This window comes from Podarcis pityusensis, assembly GCF_964106645.2.
Source record: "Podarcis pityusensis genome assembly, chromosome: 12".
Classification (NCBI taxonomy): Eukaryota; Metazoa; Chordata; class Lepidosauria; order Squamata; family Lacertidae; genus Podarcis; species Podarcis pityusensis.
This window is the reverse complement of record NC_138037.1, coordinates 28922984-28943045: the sequence shown is the minus strand read 5'-3', so window position 1 is coordinate 28943045 and position 20062 is coordinate 28922984. Positions and strand designations below refer to the sequence as shown.

General features: G+C 42.9%; 1 protein-coding gene across 2 annotated transcripts in view; it reads left to right on the top strand.

Annotated features, from left to right (window-relative positions):
• The first annotated feature begins 4856 nt into the window (after positions 1-4856).
• SLC25A13 (solute carrier family 25 member 13) overlaps positions 4857-20062 on the top strand; it is a 109633-nt gene continuing 94427 nt past the window's right edge. Inside the window, exons 1-2 of one of the 2 annotated variants that reach the window (XM_080974770.1) lie at positions 4857-4956; positions 8635-8649. In XM_080974770.1, the coding sequence (XP_080830896.1) occupies positions 4945-4956; positions 8635-8649 (27 nt within the window). In that variant the 5' untranslated portion in view covers positions 4857-4944. The remainder of the gene's footprint in view (positions 4957-8634; positions 8650-20062) is intronic. The other variant, XM_080974771.1, reaches the window with a different exon arrangement.

Here is a 20062-nt window from a genome sequence, read left to right as displayed (position 1 = left end):
GGTTTTTTGGATGTTGAGCGACAGGCCAGCTCTTCATAAGCTTCTGTGAAGATATTTAGGATGGTTTGGAGGTCATCCTCTCAGTGTGCACACACTACATTGTCATCAACATACTGAAGTTCTATGATGGAAGTTATGGTAACCTTACTCTTTGCTTTCATCCTATACAGGGATTGGTTTTGCTCTCTGCATCGTTCTTGAAGCTGTCGAGTGGTGAAAGTCATGTTAACTGTCACCTATGAAGGTCGAAAACCATTTGGGATATTGTTAGGAGACAGTTTGCAAAGATCCTTGCAAGAATTTTGCCGGCCACAGCTAATAAAGAGATGCCTTGATAGTTTCTATAATCTGTTCTATCACCTTTTTTAAAAAGAGATTAATAATTTTGGCATCCCTAACGTCTGTTGGGATCTCCTCTCTCCCTCAGATTTTTTTGATGAGCTTGTGAAGTTATGTAAGTTCAATTCCTCCCGCTTTGAAGACTTCAGCAGGTATCCCATCAGGTCCGTTGGCTTTGTTGTTTTACAGTTGGTTAATAGCTGTACACAACTCTCCCAGATTTGGAGATACTGCAAGCTCATCTCTAATTTGTTTTTGCGGAATTTGTGAGTGGACCTCAGCAGCTATGGGGGAGTTGCAGTTAAGGTAGTGGAGTGGCCAGCCATATCTCTTAGGGCAGGCATAAGCAAACTTGGCCCTCCAGATGTTTTGGGAATGCAACTCCCATCATCCCTGACCACCGGTCCTTTAGCTAGGGATGATGGGAATTGTAGTCCCCAAACATCTGGAGGGCCAGGTTTGCCTATGCCTGTCTTAGGGGATAGATTCCAAAGTTGTGGTGCTATGTCAAAGAAACTAAAGTATAGGCTTTTATTTTTTGCAACCAAGGCTGCAACCATATGCAGAATAAGTCCCATGTGGGAGTAAGTCCTACTGAATTCAAACAGATTTAGTTCTGAGGTCATGTACTGAGTTCATTTAAAGGACTGAACTGTAAATATTTAGTTATGCTTAAAGCAAACAACTGGAAGTCTCACTGATTTCACTGAGTCCATTCAAAGCATGACTAAACCTAGATTCAACCATACACCTCTATCCTGTTTATGTCTGAATGGAAATTATGGACATCAGATATGCAGTCTTTCTGGCACTCAGTGTTTCATTGGCTATTAGTTTAAAACTATTTTGATAGTATTTTCATTTCTCTTTTGTCATTGGCATCTTGCATTTATGCAAATCTTTTACCAGCTCAGAATAACAATGATTTAACTCAGGGGATAGAAATTGCTTAATGGTTGAATGCGATTAATCATGTACAAATGATTGAATAATATTTCCTCTCTCTTGATTGCTAAAATCCTACAGGGGGAAAAACCTCAATTCATTGTCTCTGGAGAGTTATTGATGGTCACTGACTAATTGTGGACAAAAAAATAATATTAGTCCATTACAGTCTGATAAATATTCCAAGCATATATGACACATTTGAGTTGATATGTATTCTGAGCATGTACTCCAATAATTCTCTCATCAGAGCTGCCTTGTTACCCTAACGCTCTGCAGATACTGATAATTAATCAACTGCATCGAATCTTTACAGAGTAAACAAATCTGCCACATGTGAGGGATGATTATGTTTCGTGTAGCTGGGAAGATTTCTCCGCTTAATATATTCATGCCAAAGGCATCCTCAGTTGCAAAGTATTTTTGTCACTCATGGGGAAAAATTACTTTCTTCTTATTTAGAATAGATGTTCTCCGCATGTTATAGGAAAACTCTCAACTGGTGTAAATTGGAATGGTGTCCTTGAAATCTGCAGACCTGTGCTGATTTAGGCCGGCTGAGGATCTAGCAAGCTGAATATTTATGGGACAGTTTGCAAAATGTAAGATTGTTAAACATATCTATTTTTGGTATTTTCTGTCTCTCTCTCTCTGCCCCCCCTTTCCTTTCCCCCTTTTTTTGCATTGTACTTGGGGATGATTGAAAAGGCTTTTTTCCCTTGACTAGAGGAAACTCATCTGAGAAAGATTATTTTCAAAGTAGTTTGACAGCCTTCGTACAAACTTGTTCCACAAGAACAGTTCCTCCTTATGTGCCAAACTCTGTATGCATGTGTGTAAATCCAAGGACAATGTGGTGCTGACAGACTTCCTGGAAGAATTGTGGTGGAATCCAGGGGGGCGTTTGCATTATTCCATGTGGAGTGCAGACCCACATTGACAGACACTCTGGCATCATGTAATCCTATGAAGTGCCGGCCCTACCATTAGGCAGGAAGCTGATTCGGGCAGCAGATCCTGGGGTAACTGCAATCCCCATCCCCATCCCCCTGAGTTGTCTAAGCCAGCCTGCTTTGCCCCTCTTAAGCTAGCCAGCTTCCCTTAAGGACCCTGAGGAAGAAGGATGCTGTCCTGTTACCAGTGCTGAAGTAAGATTCAACTCTACCTGGAATCTTGTCTTTGCCTCAGGCAGCAAAATGTATTGGCCTGGCCTTTAGCCTATGTTTCATCTAATGCTACAAGTTATGTGGGTTTAAACCTATTAAATTCAGTGGGTTTAATTCTGCCCTGGATATGGTTGCACAATGGCTGTTACAGGGAATCCTGCTTGTGCCAATAAAAGCTGCTCATTCTGTTAGAGGCCAAAGCACCACACATCAAGCTGTATTTCTCTGTATTCCCGAATACTCTGGGGCAAGTGGATGGAAAAAATGAAATAACCACAGTTTTAGGTTCAGACAGTTCAGTCTTTTGGCTCAACCCTTATGCATGTTTACTCAGAAGTTAGTCTCATCAAGGTCAGTGGTAAGTGTGCATGGGATTGCAGCCACTGGTACAGTTTTGAACATCAGTGTTTAATCTTGGGACATCTGAAGTTATAAGAAATATGTAATTTCTCTGAGCATGTGCAGTGTCTTTTATATCCATAGCACTGAATGGATCCATCTGCCCTGATGGATAACCTTAACCAAGAACAGAACAAGGGGAGTGCAACCTCGCTGTAGCTTTTGGTATCATAGACTATGGCATCTTTCAGGACCAGTTCTGTGGGATGGGTTTGGAGGAACTTCTTCTTCTTTGGCGATCACTCGTGGCCAAGTAAGATTGTCTTCCATAAAAACGGTTTTAACAGTGAGTCCGTAAGTGACTGTGGTAGCCAATTTTGGATCCACACATCCTTCCACAATGGGGACAGAGGTTTCTGGGTGGGAGTTGATCATGGTGAGGGTTTGCCAAGTGTGCCTTCCTTTTAGCACGTTTCTCCCTTTCGTCCTGAGTTTGAGCATCTTCAAAGCCCATGACACCTTTCGTAAAAGGCTGTTCTCCATTTGGAGCACTCATAGGCCAGCGTTTCCCAGTTGCTGGTGTTTATACTACATTTTTTAAAGATTTACCTTGAGAGAGTCTTTAAACCTCTTTTGCTGACCACCAGCATTACGTTTTCCATTTCTAAGTTCGGAATAGAGTAGTTTTGGAAGACGATAATCAGGCATCTGCACAACATGACCAGTCCAACGAAAATGGAGGAACCATTTTACAGTGGTTCCAGTCTCATCTATGTAGCCAAGTCCAGAGGGCAGCATTGGGAGAACACTTTTGGCTCCCTAGCAGTTACACTACGGGGTGCTGCAGGGCACTATTTTATTCCCAATGATAGTGCTGCAGCCAGGGCTTAGGTGATGTGGGGCAAGGTGCCATCAGTATACTGATGACACTGCAGCATCTGAATCAGGAGTAGCTGTGTGGGCCCAGCAGTAGTGGGCTGAAGGAAAACAAGTCAAACTTAGATGTTAACAAGATGGAGGCACTGTGAGCAAATGGTTCCCATGTCTGAGGAAGTGGCCATTTTCCTGACCTAGTCAGAGTTGCATCCCCCTGAAGGAGCAGGTACCCAATCTGCAGGTGCTTATGGATCCAGTTTTGTGGAGGCCTTGGTAGCCTCAGTGGCTATGAGCACCTTTGATTGGCTTCAGCTGGCATGTGGTTGCTTCTGGCCTGAGAGAACTTGATCACAGCAGTCCAGGTAGTACGGACTTCATGAATGGATTACCGCAATACATCCCATGTAGGATTCCCCTCCTGCTTGGTCCAGAAACTGAAGTTAGTGCAGAATGCTGCAGCACAACTGCTGACTGGAGGGATATTTGAACTGGCTGCCAATTCGTTACGGGGCCAAATTCAAGATATTGCTATTAGCATATAAACCCATTAACAGCTCTGGACTATTTCACTTGAAGGACTGACTGAAGTCACTGCCCACCCAACCACTTTGATTTGCAGAACCGGTCCCTTCCGTCTCAACCATTCCAAAATGTAGAGATCCAGAGATTCACGATCTCACGGCTCTTGAGGATTCCTCAACCTCATATGGCTCCGGCAGGCATGCAGAACACCTTCCGGGGCTTAACCCATGGCAGCCACTGGAATTTGCGCCTGCTTTTAGGCTGCAATCCTATATACCACCCCCTTACCAGGGCACACATCCCATTTAAAGTTGATGGGCTTTACTTATGATAAGGCGCAGGCAGGAATACGCCGCCCCCACCCGTATACATATGCAGCAGGCAGCACTTCCTCTCCACGGGATGCAGCTGCAGGAGGTTAAAGTACGAATTACCAAAAAATAAACCATAAAGTCTCTCTACGCCGCGACCTCCGGGATGGCTTTGCCCGCCGGAGCGGCTACATTTCACCTTATTGGCCGGAGAAGGGACCACGGGGAGCCGGGAGTCGACACGCGCCGCCCGGGCGGCCAGGCCGGAGGACACAGGCGGATCACGCGCGCCGCAGCGGGTTCCCGGGGGCCGCCGGCAGCCAATGGGCGCGCGGCGGCGGCGCTTCCTCTCTCCTGGTTGGCGCGTCTGCGAGGACGCCGCTCGCCGCTGCCGCCGCCTCCGCTCGCCTCGCCAGGGGGAAAGGGCCGGCTGCGCAAGGTAAAGCATGGCTGCCAAGGTAAGTCACGGAGCTCCGGCGGCGCGCGCAGAAGAGCGCGGGCTGCGGCTGCTGCTGCTGCTGCTGCTGCTGCTTCTGCCCCGGTAGCAGCCGCGCCACTTGCTCCCCGGGCCTCCAGGCGGCTGCCGCTGGGAGGGGAGAAGCGGGGAGGCTGCCAGAGTTGACCTAGGGCCTGTCCTTGGCGCAGCTTGGCCCGCTTTGGGGGGTGAGGGGAGATCCCTCCCCCCTCGGGGGAAGGGCCAAGCCGAGGCCAGCAGGTCGTGCTGCTTCCGGAAACCCCAAAAAGGAGGCGAGGCCTCAGGGAAGAGTCTTTTGGCTGGCATGCAGATGCCCCACAAGCGCCTCCTCCCACAGACGGAGAGGTTCCGGGGCTGAGGGCTGCTTCCTAAAACCATAGCCCCCAGGCCCGTTTTGCTCGCCCAGCGTCCCGTTTCCCAGAAGGGGCCGGACAGATGCTTCTAGGAACCCCAGCAGCAGGTTGCCCGCTGGCAGCCGCCTCTCCACTCTTGCTGCCTTCCCTGACATTCGTAGGTACACTGCCCTTGTGCATGGAGGTTCTCTTTCGTTGTCAAGCTCCAGAGCCATGGATGGAAGCTGGCCCTGTAGGAGCTGGAAGCATGCTTCCCTCTGGCAGCGTTCATAGAGGTGTTGAAACTTCCTGTGCTGCAAGGAGAATGCTCTGGGTGTGTTCAAAGCCAGCTTTGTACGGTTGGTTCATTGGCACTTAACACTAGAAAGTGGGTCCTGGGGCTAAGGCCTAGCACAGTAAGTCTTGACTGGCAGCACTAGTTAGATAAACACTTGGTACCTGCCTTCAGTGCGGTGTTTGCTCCATAGTTAGGATAAGCCTTGAGATTTCTGTAAAATGCCTCTGTGTTACAATGAAGTGACTTTGAAGGCCCATTTCCACCTGCAGTCCTTTTCAGTTTGCAAAGCACACTTACTTCAGAAACAGGGCTTATTATTTTCCAATATATAAATCCATTATGCACATTTATGGGAGCTGTGCAATATTTTAAAAAATACTGTCCCAGCTATAGTGCCTGTACAGTTTGGAGCATTGAGACCAACACAAAGGTCACATTTATGTAAGGACTTTGGTTTGAACAGTGATAGTCACCTGACTTTCATTGACAGTTTTCCAAGTTCAGATAGTTAAGAGGCTGAAGGCTGCCTGTCAGCCAGAAGGAGAAATGTCTTAAAGTTACCTTGAAAAATCAAACACAAACGTTCTGGCAAGATGGTGGCAGTTTGTGCAAAGCTACAATAGAATGCTAGGAACGCCTTATATCTTCTGCAGCCGTACAAACCTTACAAACAGAATGGTGTTTGACTACAGTGAACATGCTGTGCATTGTAGTCAGCCAAACAAGCAGAATGAATGAGTGAATTAAATCAAAGGCCTTGCATCACTTCGTAGCCCATTCACACATATAAACTATACATGCAAACCGTCATTCACACAATATACCATAGACAGAAGTTCTCTACAGTTCAGTACATGTTCAGCTGGTGTCTATCAAGCATATTCTAAGCAAAAATAGATAAATCTTGTAAATGTAGTTAGAACCCTAGTTAACAAACTATTTTAAGTTTTCCAGAAGCAGTTATGTGAGGGCATAAAAAGAATATTTAAACATTTTTTTAAAAAAGTAAAAGGTTGCTAGCACTGTTTTTGGCAATTGCTGACAAACATCTGCCTATTAAACCACATTAAAGCCATCCCTGTTCAGAACCCTGATCCTTAATGATGTCATAGCTGCCTGTGGTGCTATGATAAAGTGATCACACCCTAAGAGAAGCCACTGTGTTGTATTGATTATAACCTTCTTATGGGTGTAGAGCAGCCTTCCCCACTGTGTTATTCTCCAGACGTTTTGGACTACAACTCCCATCAGCCCCAGCCATCTCCCAGGTTGGAGAAGGCTGGTGAACAGGTTTCAAAGCCAAAACCCTAATCATGGCTATGTGGAGGTAAGTCCTGTTGAAAGCCGTAGACTTGCTTCAAGTTTAGCAAGTTTAAGGGTGTTAAGGGTGTGGATCGGCTTGCAGAGCAAAACTTTGGGGTAAGACTTGAAACAGAAGTATTTAGTTTGAGAGATGGGCAATTTGTTCAGTACAGAGGAGCTTCCTTCAGTCTTGTCATGGAAAACCACACAGTCTAAAGGCTGAAAGGAATATCGAGGATTAGTCCTGTACAACCATCTACTCTGACACATTTGCTCTAGAGTTGACCATCTCGTATTTATCCATTTAAAAAAAGAAAAAAGCAAGTAAAAATCCATAGTTGCCTTGGGTAGATTGACAAGACAGGTTATCCTTCATAGGAGTGCTTCATGTTACAACATGCCTGGAGGAATATGCGGTAGAAACCTCTCAGTAGATGTTTATATTAAAGCGTGTTTATTTTGCATTGCTTATAGTGATTTGATTGCAGGAAAACAGTATACAAGTGCAAGAGGAAGCCTTGGTTGACTGTAGCTCCTCACCATAGTTGTACACAGTGAACTGTACATATGCGGTGGGACTATCAAAATTATGCGGACTTAAAATCATGAACATTATCAGCTTTGAATGCTTTCCTTTCCTTAAGATGCTATCTAAACCTTATGCACTTCTGGCATTAAGTCAAACACAGTTGCCATTCCGAGTTCCAGTGCTAGGCTTGTAGCTTTGTGCTTAGAGATGTAGGGTAGAGTGAAGCCCCTCTTTGAATCTGTAGAGCTTCCTGGACACTTGCAGTTTTCAATTCAGTACTGCAAGTGCAGGCTGCATATCATCCTAGTCTTTTCTTAGCTCCATGTTTTCGCCTTCCACCACAAATTCTAGAAACTTTGGAATGAAAGCTAAGCTTTTCTATGTTCTTGGAAGAGCGTTCTGACTGCTCTCTTAAATACAAAGCATGTGTGTTTTTAAATGGGCCCTGGACAATTGACATGCTTACAGGTGACATGGTATATAGTGTTTTCTAAACATAGCATTCCATAAAGATCTGAATTATTTCTTAGTATGTATAGGTGCGGGGGGGGGGGGGGAGGAAAGGAAGGCAGTGTTTTCCTTGCAAAAGGGTCAGAGGTTTAATGAACTGAAGTGTTAAATTATGGTGGAAGGTGCAGAAGGATGCTGAAATAAGTTGAGTCAGATTGTAGTACAGCATAGCAGGTGTTTGATCCTGCATGCAAACTGCTAGAGGGGCTGCCTAATTTATTACATTTATTTAATATGTGGTCCCAGGATGGATTACATGGACCTCAGTACTGTACAATAAAATATGCAATACATAAGCATTACTAGAGTATAAATTAAACAGCAGTCAGAAATGGCAAAAACACTACAATGAAAGGCATATTCTGATCTCATCTTCCACCACCAGAAGTCTGTGCAAAAAGGGTGCATCTTGACCACACATCATGGGCGGAGCCAGGATTTTTGTTGGTGGGGGGCAGAACCTCAGTTAGCTATGTATTTTTATTGCTGGGGGGGGCAGCTGCCCCTCCCTGCCCGACCTCCGGCTACATCCATGCAGACATCCATGCAGGTATCTTGGAGGGGAGGGCATTCCCCAACCTGGGTGCCACCACACTGAAGCTCAAATGTGTGCCTAAGGTTCAGGCTGAGTTGTGTGAAAATACTTCTCTGATCTAGCCCAATAATTTTCCGTTTGATTTTTCTCTTCAGCCAAACAATGGATTGGTGAGTCGTGGGTATTTTTCTGAGTCATTGATATATATTTTTTCTGCATTTGCCTGATACGTGTCCTGTGCCAGCATCCTGCATGACAGCTTTTTAAAATTAATTTTATTCATTTTTGTATACCCTCAAACTCATGCACCCTTTTGCATCCTGTTGCATTGTTCTTTAAATGATGTGTTTAAGGTTTTCAAGTTGTTTTCTCCCCCCTCCCTTGCAAAAGAACACAACCCACTTTGACGCATAGGATATTTGAGAGTGAATAGGACTTTAAAAAAAAAATTGGAGTATGCTAATATAAGTATTCTTTTTTATGGCCTAGTACAGAAAGATTGGATCAGGCTGCAGGTCCCAACCCACCAGTTGAAAACCACTGCACAGACTTGTAAAGTTAACTAGCCTGCAAAAAAACAAAGTACTTGCCTGTTAAGGGGCAACTAGCCTGTGTTTCAGGCAGTTTGCAGAGGATGGACTCCTCTTTCTCCAACCTGCACAGAAGAATCACCATGGTATCCCAGTAATACCAAAAAAGCCTGGCTGGAGCCAAGATTGGCTACATTTTAGTCCCATATTTAAACCTGGCTTTTTACTCAGGCGTTTGGACCATGTTGAACATTTGACATGCTTGTGCCGTTGTTTGGTATTACATATTTTAAGATTCCATGCCAAATATGATTAATTGATTGTTATGTTTTATGGTTTTAGGTGTTCCCAAGAATGGTTTTATTGTTGTTTTCTCCCCCCCAATCAACTGATAAATATATATAGTGGATTAGAAGTGTTTTAATTAAATCCTAGCCTCTTAGCTTGCCAGTAAAATAATAATGCCAAATGCACTGATGGTAGAGACTTGTGTCTCCCCTTTCCACCAGTGTTTCTGTCCTTGTTGCGGAGGCAGAGACTTTATCAGTTCATCTGTAGCTAGCAAGGAAACTAAATGAGTTGGCAGCCTCCTCCATCAGCTCTCTCACTTGCATAGAATTCCTGGTCACCTGTGGCAATCAGGCAAGTTTTTGAATGCAAGGATGGTTTTGCGCAAAGTCCAGCGAAACGAATAGGAGTTACATTTTGCTCTGACCAGCTTCCTCGGAGGAAAGGAGAGAGTAAAAGCCGGGGGCAGCTGTGGTGTGTCATTTATAGCACAGGCATTGTGCAGGAGAATTTCCTTGTTAATTGCGTCCTTAATCCTCTAGATTAAGCGAGACATTCCAAAACTGTGCTGTATTTATACTGGATACTAAAAACATATATCCCTCTTTTATCCAAATACAAACTCAAGGCATCTTGACAACAATTTAAGAACAAAACAAAACAAATACAGGAAAAAAGTAGCAGATAACAAAAAACACAAACTGTATTTTGGAAATGCCTCCTGAAACAAAGGCTGCATATACACCATACATCTAAGGCGCATTTAAACCTCACTCCCGGAGAATCATCGGAACTGTAGCTTGTTATGGGTGCTGGGAATTGTAGCTCTGCGATGGGTAAACTACAGTTTCCAGGATCCTTTTGGGGGTGGGGTAGAGAAAAGGGAATGTGCTTTAAATGTGTACACAGCCAAACCCATCTTAAGAGAGTAGTTTTAAAAAGTGAGCTGTGAAAAGGCCGGGCACATTTCTAGGAAGATTCCACCACCATACAGACCTTTTTAGTTGTTCCCATTAGTTGAATGTTTATGAGAAGGAGGCAAGGGGAAGCAAAAAGAGCAGAGTTCTCAAGCAGAGATCTTAAACTGGTTCATATAGTAGAGTCATGGAATTCTTAAGAGTTGGAAATGACTTTTGAGGTTTAACCCCTTGTCCAGGCTGACCCCTTGCTCAGTGCAGAGGCAACTGCAGCATCCCTGGCAGATGGCCATCCAGCATCTGCTTAAATACCTCCTGTGAAGGAGAGCCCACCACTTCCTGATTATAAGTTTATGACACCTGTCCCATCAAGTACTCAGAATGCTTTGTGCGGGAACTACACCATAGGCATGTACGTCACAATAAACCTTTGTTTTTACACCATTGACCTGCACAGATTATGATGGTACATTTTGAAAATTTACAACCTGCTGGACAACAGAGGCTGTTAAGGGGTAGAGAAGGAGGAGGAGGAGGAAGAAGAGAGGAAACTTGCCAGCCCTTTTTGCACATTGAGCTGGCTCTGAAACAGAGATCTGAGAGTGCAGCTGCATGTTCTCCACTGTGCTTGTGGAATGTTCTCAGACTGAAAACGCGAACTTTCTGCTAACACCCAAGTTCCTGTCCTCCATGTAATAGTCTTGTTTTGTGAGTTAATGCTACTGTTCATATAACGATCCTGATTTGGGCCACGGTACAAAATTCACAATAACAGATCCAACGATGTGGTGACTAAGAATAGATTTATGCACCTGACTTTTTCCTATCACACTGTGATTCCAAGAACACATTGTGAAAAGAATGACACGCCAAAATGCTTGTTTTTATAGCTGATAAGACCTGCTGTGCTACCTCTGAAAAGCCTTGACTTGTGTGTGAATATATAGCATTGGCTATTAAGTAAGTAATTCTTTTTCTTCCAGCTTCGGGTAGGAATTCTTAGTACTTTTTATTAATTTGTTTATCATGCACAGAACAGGAAAATGATGGGGCTGCTTCACAGATTATGTGACAGGGAGCTATGGCCCATGTCATTTCCTAGTAGTGTTAATACTGTATCGTGAACACTTGACTCATGCATGTATATATTCTTCTGTGTATATATCAAATATGATGCACAAGTCATAATCTCACTTACCAGTTAAGGAAAATGTGTGATGCATGATTGTGTGAAGATTTCAGCCTTGAGTCCTATGAGGGGGGAAAGGCAGGATATAAATTAATAATAATGTTAAAGAAAGATTCTCTGTAACACAGATAAATGTATTTCAATAGGTGTTCAGCAACCAGCCATTTGCATGGAACTGACACTTCTCATTGATAGCATCCACCCTCTGGAATGCCATCCCTTAGTTAATTTTTGGGTGGCAATAGTAGCAACCTTTGAACATCTCTTCACTTCCTGTGACCCAAACTTTCCTGGACACTGAGAAAATTTTATTTTTGTGTTTGTTACACTTCCCAGTTTCATTTGTGAGATATAGCCGTATTTGGTTTGTACCTAGTTTTTAAAATATTTTATCAGAGGTTGTTTTAATTTATATGAAAACAGAGAGCTTTTTAAACCATATATAACTTTTAAAAAAACAAGTAGATAAAAGCTGATGCAGCCTTGCTTTGGTGTAAGCCACTCTTCTGTTCCAAATGGATTAATTCTCAGTCTTGGAGGTTGGCTGGAGCAAGAGCACACATAAAGGTCCACTGCAACCTCAGATCTAAAACAAAAGAGCACCAAGCAGTAATAAAGAGAGTCCCCAAACAAGGTCCAGGTGAAGCTGAGGTTCAGCATAGGAGTGTAGCCCTGAATCAGACATAATCCAAAGGCAGAATCCTAAGGTTGAGGTGTAGAGGTCAACAGCTAGGAAGATCAGGATAAATGCAAATCAGGTTGCCAGAGTAAGAAGCATAAACGTATATTAGTTCTAGTAACTATCAGACCTCAATGTAACAACAACAACTGATTTATATGCTGCCCATCTGAATGGCTTGCCCTTTCCACTCTAGGCGGTTTCCAACATCAAACACAGTACAACAGGGGTCAGCAAACTTTTTCAGCAGGGGGCCGGTCCACTCTCCCTCAGACCTTTTGGGGGGCCGGACTATATTTTGAAAAAAAAAAAAATGAACGAATTCCTATGCCCCACAAATAACCCAGAGATGCATTTTAAATAAAAGCACACATTCTACTCATGTAAAAACACACTTATTCCCAGACCGTCCGTGGGCCAGATTTAGAAGGTGATTGGGCCGGATCCGGCCCCTGGGCCTTGGTTTGCCTACTCAAGCAGTACAACATCAAACATTAAAAACTTCCCTATACATGTGGTTTATAAGACTGGCTTTCCCGCACTCTGCCCCAAATCATCTGCTTCACAAGCTACCTGTCCAGGAACCCTTTACTGTTGAGGAGTTATTTCCAAGGAGCACTTTACTCTTGAGTAGCACGGTGACTTTGGGCTTTCAGGTGTATTCCCCTTTGTTGACCAGCTGCTGCTGCTGCTTTCAAGGTCTGAGGATGATTTAACCTCCTCCTCTGCCTCAGACAGAGAGACCTCTCCAACAGTTCTTGAGTGTCCCCTCATGGAGGCCAGTCTGGCAAGGTCTCTCTCCAGCTCCCTGAATATCATGGGCTTCAGGATCAGCGCTGTAGATCTTTGACCTGCAGATTCCAATGCGTTTTCTGAATGCATCCTCCCAGGCAACCACCGTTGTCTTATGCTGCTAATATCACATCTGGGATAGTTTGGAACAGGGATGGGGAACCTTTGGACCTCCATATGTTTTTTTACTCAGGCCTGGTCAGGGATGATGGGCCATGTAGTCCAGCAACATCTGGGGGGCTCCCTGTCCCTGTTCAGAGCACATGATAAGCCTTTGTGCTCCCTGCTGGGAACCCAGGCTCTAAAATGGGAGCGGCATTCTCTTGTACTGCCGCAAGGGAATGCTTACTATGTCCTGAGCATTGGGGCATCGAAGAGTGCTAGGCCTGCCCCTGCCTCACAATAGAATTTCACTTGGATAATTACATTATCTTGCATTACAGCAAGAGACCTAATTGGCTTGGGCCATGATCTGCAGGTCTCTGAGTAGCATAATGCCTAATCCTGTCCAGGTGCTGGAGTTCGTTGCAGATTAAGCGTCAGAGATTAATCACTTAACATTGCAGGCCTCAAGAGACACTGAAATGTTTTTGTTGTTTTTTAAAAGGAACACTATAATAACCTTTTATTTTGGCAGAAGTAATTCAGTATAAATAGTAGGGGGGGGGGGAATCCTTGCTGAAAAACAATTGAATGGGGTGTGTGGATTTTGTGACAAATTTTAGGGCATTTTTAAAAGTTCGGTGTGGTAAAATGAGTATATTATGTGACTATAAAAAAACACCAAAACCCTGTTATCTTGTGGAGGTTGGTTGATTTGGGAGAATGAGACCTTGACCCACCAACCTCACTCTGCCCTCAGCCAGCCCCCACCTGTCTATTTTGTTATTTATAACTTATAACCCACTTGGGGCTTGTACACACTTCCTCTTGTGCCTAGAGAGCGGTTTTCGATTTCCCCCGCTTCTCTTCAGTGCTAAATCACAGCAAACGTCAATCCGTGCTTTGGTTCAGCAGTAAAGATTGGATATTCCCAGGGGAAAGCGGTGGGATAAGTGGAAGTCTGGATGAGCCCTTAATCTCAGTGTTGTTGCCCCTTGTAGAACTCGGCAGGGAGCAAGATGGCGACAAAATCGTCTGCCGTTGACTCTGGCTTCACTTACCAATCCCAATGCAAGAAGCGTGATCGGAGAACAAGGATGCATTTAAGACAGCCAGAAACATTCAAGGAGGATGCACAGCTGGGTTTTTGAGAAGGGTGGCTCAGGTGGGTGTGTGGCCTGGAGGGAGAGTCCTGAGGACCACCTAGAGAGGCCTGAAGGGGCCTGAGGCTCCCCATTTCTGAAGTAGCTGGTGATGTGGAGACCCTGGAGAGCTGCCTCCTGTCAGATTAGCCCGTATTGGGCTAAACAAATAGTCAGGGCCAGCTGGTGTAAGGCATCTTATTGTATTCCTATATTCCATTAGAAACACCGCAACGACTTCAAGATAATGTGTTTAGTAATGTAGTGTTGGGACGGTGTTTTCAAGGCAAAGAAATGCAATTTAAATTTCTTCTGTATACTTTGCAAAGTATCCAATCCATCTCAGCCATTTCCTGCAATATCAAGCTGCCCTGGTAGAAGCAGTTTATTTTGGAATAAAAGAAATTGAAACTGTAGCTTTGTTAAGACACTAAGAAGAATGCTGCCGGTACAATTTTCATAACATTTTAAAATAATCCCATGCTTTTTACATGCTTTTAGAAGCACACAGCTGAGTCATATACTTTACCAAAAACGTTACTCTGGCCTGCATAAATGGTGGTGAAGTAGGATAATATTGCTCATAAGAAGTAGGCAGCTGGCATTTTCCTTTTTAAAAAAGAAAACAAGAAAATAACACTTGGAAGTGGAGGTGGACATGTAAAAAGGATGAATTTTTGAGAAGATATACAAAAGAGAAAAATAGATTATTTCGACTGCCTGAGTAGTGTCCGTTTAAGTTACGACTGACAAGTAGATTATAAATCTTGGAAGAGGTTTAGCTGTTGCACTTGCTCACAGGGATGAGAAACATTTGTCCAGATTTGATAACCAGGTTCATTTATACTGGAACTTTAAACATGTGCTTTATTTGGAAAGGATAATACTTTTTGCCCATGACTGAGTCCGACCTGAAAGGTTTTCACATCACAAGACAGGAAACTCAGATCACAACTCCCATTTCCATTTAAATCTGTTTTTGCTGATATTTTTGGTGGTGTGTCCTTAACATGTCATTGGTTGGCTTATTTACATGCTAATGTGTGGACTGGTTTTGGTAACAGACAGAGTTTAGCCAACTTTTATAAACAAATTTTACAGTTTGATTTACCTTTGTTTGTTTCCCAGTTGGCTACATACTCCTATAACATCTAAGCAGCTCAGAGCCCATTTTTCCTCCACCACCAAACTGAGAGGAGGAGGAAGATTTGATTAACTTCCATTGTGAATATCACTTGGTGTTTCCTTAATCCTTTCGTAATTTTATTTGCATGTCACCTTTCCACACATGAAGTGACACAAACATTCTCAAAGTGGTTTTCAAGAAAGAGAACGGCAGTACACCTGAAAATCAACAACAAGATAACAATAACAATAATAATATACTAAAACAACGACATAATCTCTCTCTCTCTCTCTCTCTCTCTCTCTCTCTCTCTCTCTCACACACACACACACACACACACACACATTTATAGTATTGAAATGTTATTTTTTGTAACATTAGATTAGCAGCATCATTAATGAGAAATCTGCAATTGTAAAATGCATTTTGTGTCTCGAACCTCAGTCAAACGTGGCAGAATGTCTGAAAGCCATTTGAAATGATTACCACAAGTAGGAATTATTTGCCTAGTCCCAGCACGCTGCACAACCTAAATTCAGTTTTGGTTTTCACAACTGAGACGTACTGAATTTTGAATAATTTTCACCTTTCCATTAATGTAGTCATTTGTCACTGACATTAAGTCAGGCTGCTTGTCAGTTCACTATTTTATAGTACAATCTGCCATGGCATGTCAGCTTAGATAGAAGGCATCTTTTAGTGATTGTGAATTAGTCCCTTGTTGATATGAAGTAAATTTTCTTGTTTCAGAGATAAACATAATGATAATTGGATTTCCATTTGACCATTATTGGTAGTTTGATGCCCAGTGTAAGAATTTTCTGCATATTTGTTTTTCCATGAGAGTGCAACATAACTTCTGCTAAATATTAGGATTGCAGTTACTATGCTTAGGAATACTGCTTTGTATAATCTGCTGATGTTTCTCTCTTGTGCTTGGACCTAGCTAGTGCTATTTTGGCGATGAAAGCATCCTCACTCAGAGAAGCAAGTTCACTGTATAGGATATAGGATAGTCCATAGGATTATACTAACATTTCTATGTTTACCTTTATACTAGTATATAAAGTCCTCAGTCCTTGGATTTCTCAGTAATTTTAGGCTATTTGCTCTTATTAAAATGCTCCTGCTTTTTCAGTCAAAATAAAACACAATTCACTTCTTTTCCCCTGAACCCTTCCTACTATTGCAGTGGAAATGGTCTGTCTGAGAGTTGACCTGGATCTTTTTACTTCATTTTAAATCTTATTGAGTGCCAGGCTTGACCGGCTTGACGTCATACGTTGTTTCCATGGCAACCAGTTGATCTCATTAAAAAAAGGGGTATAAAGCTGGATCTGGAAAGAAAAGTAAATATATCACTTTAACCAACCAATCAACCAAAATCCTTATGTGCCTGAAAATTCAGTTAATAAAGTATTTATTAACAAAAGGAAACCAAATCTACAGACACAATTGTTTCTGAACCAAGTTTGTGTTTCGAAGCTTTCAGTGCACGAGTGGATTTTAATTGCTATCAACAGACATGTCAATTTTTTGGTATGTGTGTTTGTGTGGCAGTTATAATTAAGTCTTCCTAACAGCTGTTTCTGCTGTTCTTTCAGCCATCCAGCACCGGGCTTGCTGCCACCTAGTCTATCTCTTCTAAATCCATAAATAATTCTTACTTTCTATAAGCTGAAGACACTCAAGGCACACTATCATCCCACTGGAAAAAAATACATGCATGCTTTTTATTCTTGTGCCTCAGAACTAGGTAACCTGTGGCCCTCCCAGTGTAGTTCATCTCTCCTCAACCCCATGGCCAACATCTGGAGCCGCATAGCATCCTCATTCCTGCTGTGTTGTGTTTGTGAAGGAAAGCTTTATACCAGTCGCTGAACATTTGACGCTACCTTGCAAGCAAGCATACAGAAGTTTCCAGCCTACAAAATGTATTATGAGTCTGTTGGATGGAGAGCTCCATCCTTTCTCCAGCAGCTCATTGCATTTCTCTGCTGGATTCAGAGTCCTGTTGTCTAGCACCCTTTTTGGTTTCTGTACCAAGCACCGAGATGGGATAGAAAATTGAGTTGGTCCTGTGCTGGCCTGATCACTTGTCTCCTATGGATACCTGGCAAGTCCTGAAATGCATGGCCTGTAGACACACTGTTTGCATGCTGGACACTGTTCATTTATTTATGAACACCTTCATCCAAAACATAGATTGTAGACAAGTGTACATCCTATGCCCTTTTTAAATGTGGTGGGGTGTTTTTTTGGGGGGGGGCAGGGAGGTAGTTATTGGGTTGTTGTTTTAATTTTGATTATGTATTTTGTGGTTTTATATTTTGATTTTATTCTGTGAACTGCCTTGAGACCTCCGGGTATAGGGCGGTGTGTAAATTCAAATAAAAATCATCAGTGTTCCCCCCCCTAAAAATGTTTAGGGGTACTCTCATTTTCCTACTCATATTGAAATACTGCCCCTCAATGAGGCCAAACTTAGATTCACAAAATGTTTAGGGGTATGCGTACCCCTGCATACCCCTTCCCCCCCAAAAAGCACTGATCATCATCAGTACAAAGTCTGGGCAAATAAAAATGCCTTAAACTAGTGCTAAAAAGAATACAGTATTATCACCAGTCTTAGTTTGGGGGGGAGGTTATTACATGGCTGGCGCATAATGCATCTGGTTCAGAGGTAGAAGAAAGAGAAGAGCCTTCTTTGTAGATCTTGATGCACTCACTAGTCACAAAAGTCAATTTAAATGCCACTTACTTTTAAAATAGATAGCTACCAACTAGTTTTTACCATTCCTGGCCTTGAGAACTCCCAGTTCACAACAGAGTACTGTTGCTACCTTTGGGTGCAATTCATATCCTACTGAGGCCAATGGCAAAACTTTTTCATGAAGTCAGCTTTCATGTTCTTCAGTATGACTGCAAATGGAGAACTCAGATGTTGTTGGACTGCAACTCCCATTGGCTTTGCTGGCTGGATCTGACAGCAGTGTACCTATATTCTCATGGCATATACAGTGGTACCTTGGTTCTCAAACTTAATCCGTTCCAGGAGTCCGTTCGACTCCCGAAACCATTTGAAAATCAAGGCGCGGCTTCCGATTGGCTGCAGGAGCTTTCTGGACTCAATTGGAAGCTGTGTAGGACATTCGGCTTCCGAAAAACGTTCACAAACTGGAACACTTACTTCCTGGTTTGCGGTGTTTGGGAGCCAAGCTGTATGGGAACCAAGGTACCACTGTACATAATTTGCTGTAGCATGTTTACAAAGAGAGAGTGGCTTTCTAAATAAGTCCTGATTTTATTTTCCAGTAGCATAATACATTCGAACCAGAGTGGTACCATACTGGTGTTCATTTTGCTTTTTTAATTCTAAAGAAAGATTCTTGACTTTGAGACTTTCCCCTCTTTACTATTTATAATACAGAAAAATGTGGTTACTTGAAGGTGATGTTGTCTGTTTCCATTACGCATATGCATTTTAGTCCCCCGCCCCTCTTTTTAAGATCCGAGAAATGGATTCATGCATGCACATGGATTTGTACCCACTCACACACTCAGCTACTGAGGTGTAGCATTTTGAATAGACAGGAACAGACAGATCTGATTATAAATGCAATGTTTAAAAGTTAACTTCTGTGCTCAGTCAAAAAAGAAAACATTGCACTGAAACAAAATGCATTTACCTGTCAGTTATTTTTACATAGTTCCTGTCACACAATTATTAGGTGGGGCACTTTATCTATAGGATTTTATTTTCTCCAGCCCAGTTCCTCCTCCTACTTATTCATGACAAGGGTTCTACAAATAGGATAGGTCTTGCTAGCAAATTAGTGCAGCAAACTTTTGTAGTAAATAACCTCCACTCCTGCATATTTTACCCAACTTGCCTTGCTAAGGTGATCTGCATAAGCCAACTGTGATGACTTTGAAATCGAACCTTGACAAGTTGGAACAGATTGGGTGGGTTGTACCCATTGGTGGATTGTCATTAGCAGAAAGCTCTTATGCTCATGTGAAGTGGGATACCTAATTTTCACTGGTCTGCCTCATCCCTATCATATGTTGGTGAGGATTGGGAGATCTTCCAGAACAAGTTATGGTGAAGAAGGTTGGAGTAGGCAGATGGGATTGTTGAAAATTGGATTATGAGTGAAAGCACTATTCCACCAAGGCAGCCTTTCTCAACCTGGTGTCCTCCCGATATTTTGGACTCCAGTTCCCCTCCTCTCCAGCCAGATGCTGAATGGCCTGTCTGGAATGCAGTTGTCACCCAGAACATCTGGAGGGCACTAGGTTGGGAGAAACTGTGCATGCATTGTGCTTGCTTTTCAGTGATTGTCTTATTGAATGGTCTCTGATTTTAAATTTTGTATGTGTTTTTACTATATGTGGACATCATTGCTTTCCATGATATACTGGTATATAAATATTTTTATACATAAATAAAATTAGTGGCTGTCATGTTGCTAGCCATGAATGTTAACAGCCTTTTATTCCATTCCATACTTTTGGCCATCCCTTTACAGTAGCACCATCAATAATGTTGGGGAATTCCTTACCCACAGAGGTGCGTCTGGTTTCTTCACTTTTGGTGAATGCTGAAGACGCACCTGTTTTCCCAGGCTATTGGCACCTGAGACGCATGTTTTCAGGGCCCACCCTATTCCTGTAATTGTAATCTGTTTTAACTGTTATAAATTTAAAGTTGTTGTAACCCTCCCTGGAACCTGCCAGAGAAGGGAGGGTAACAAACCTTTGGCTTTCTACCTACATAGAACATACAAACCGGCCTCCTGCGAGCCTAGTAAATAC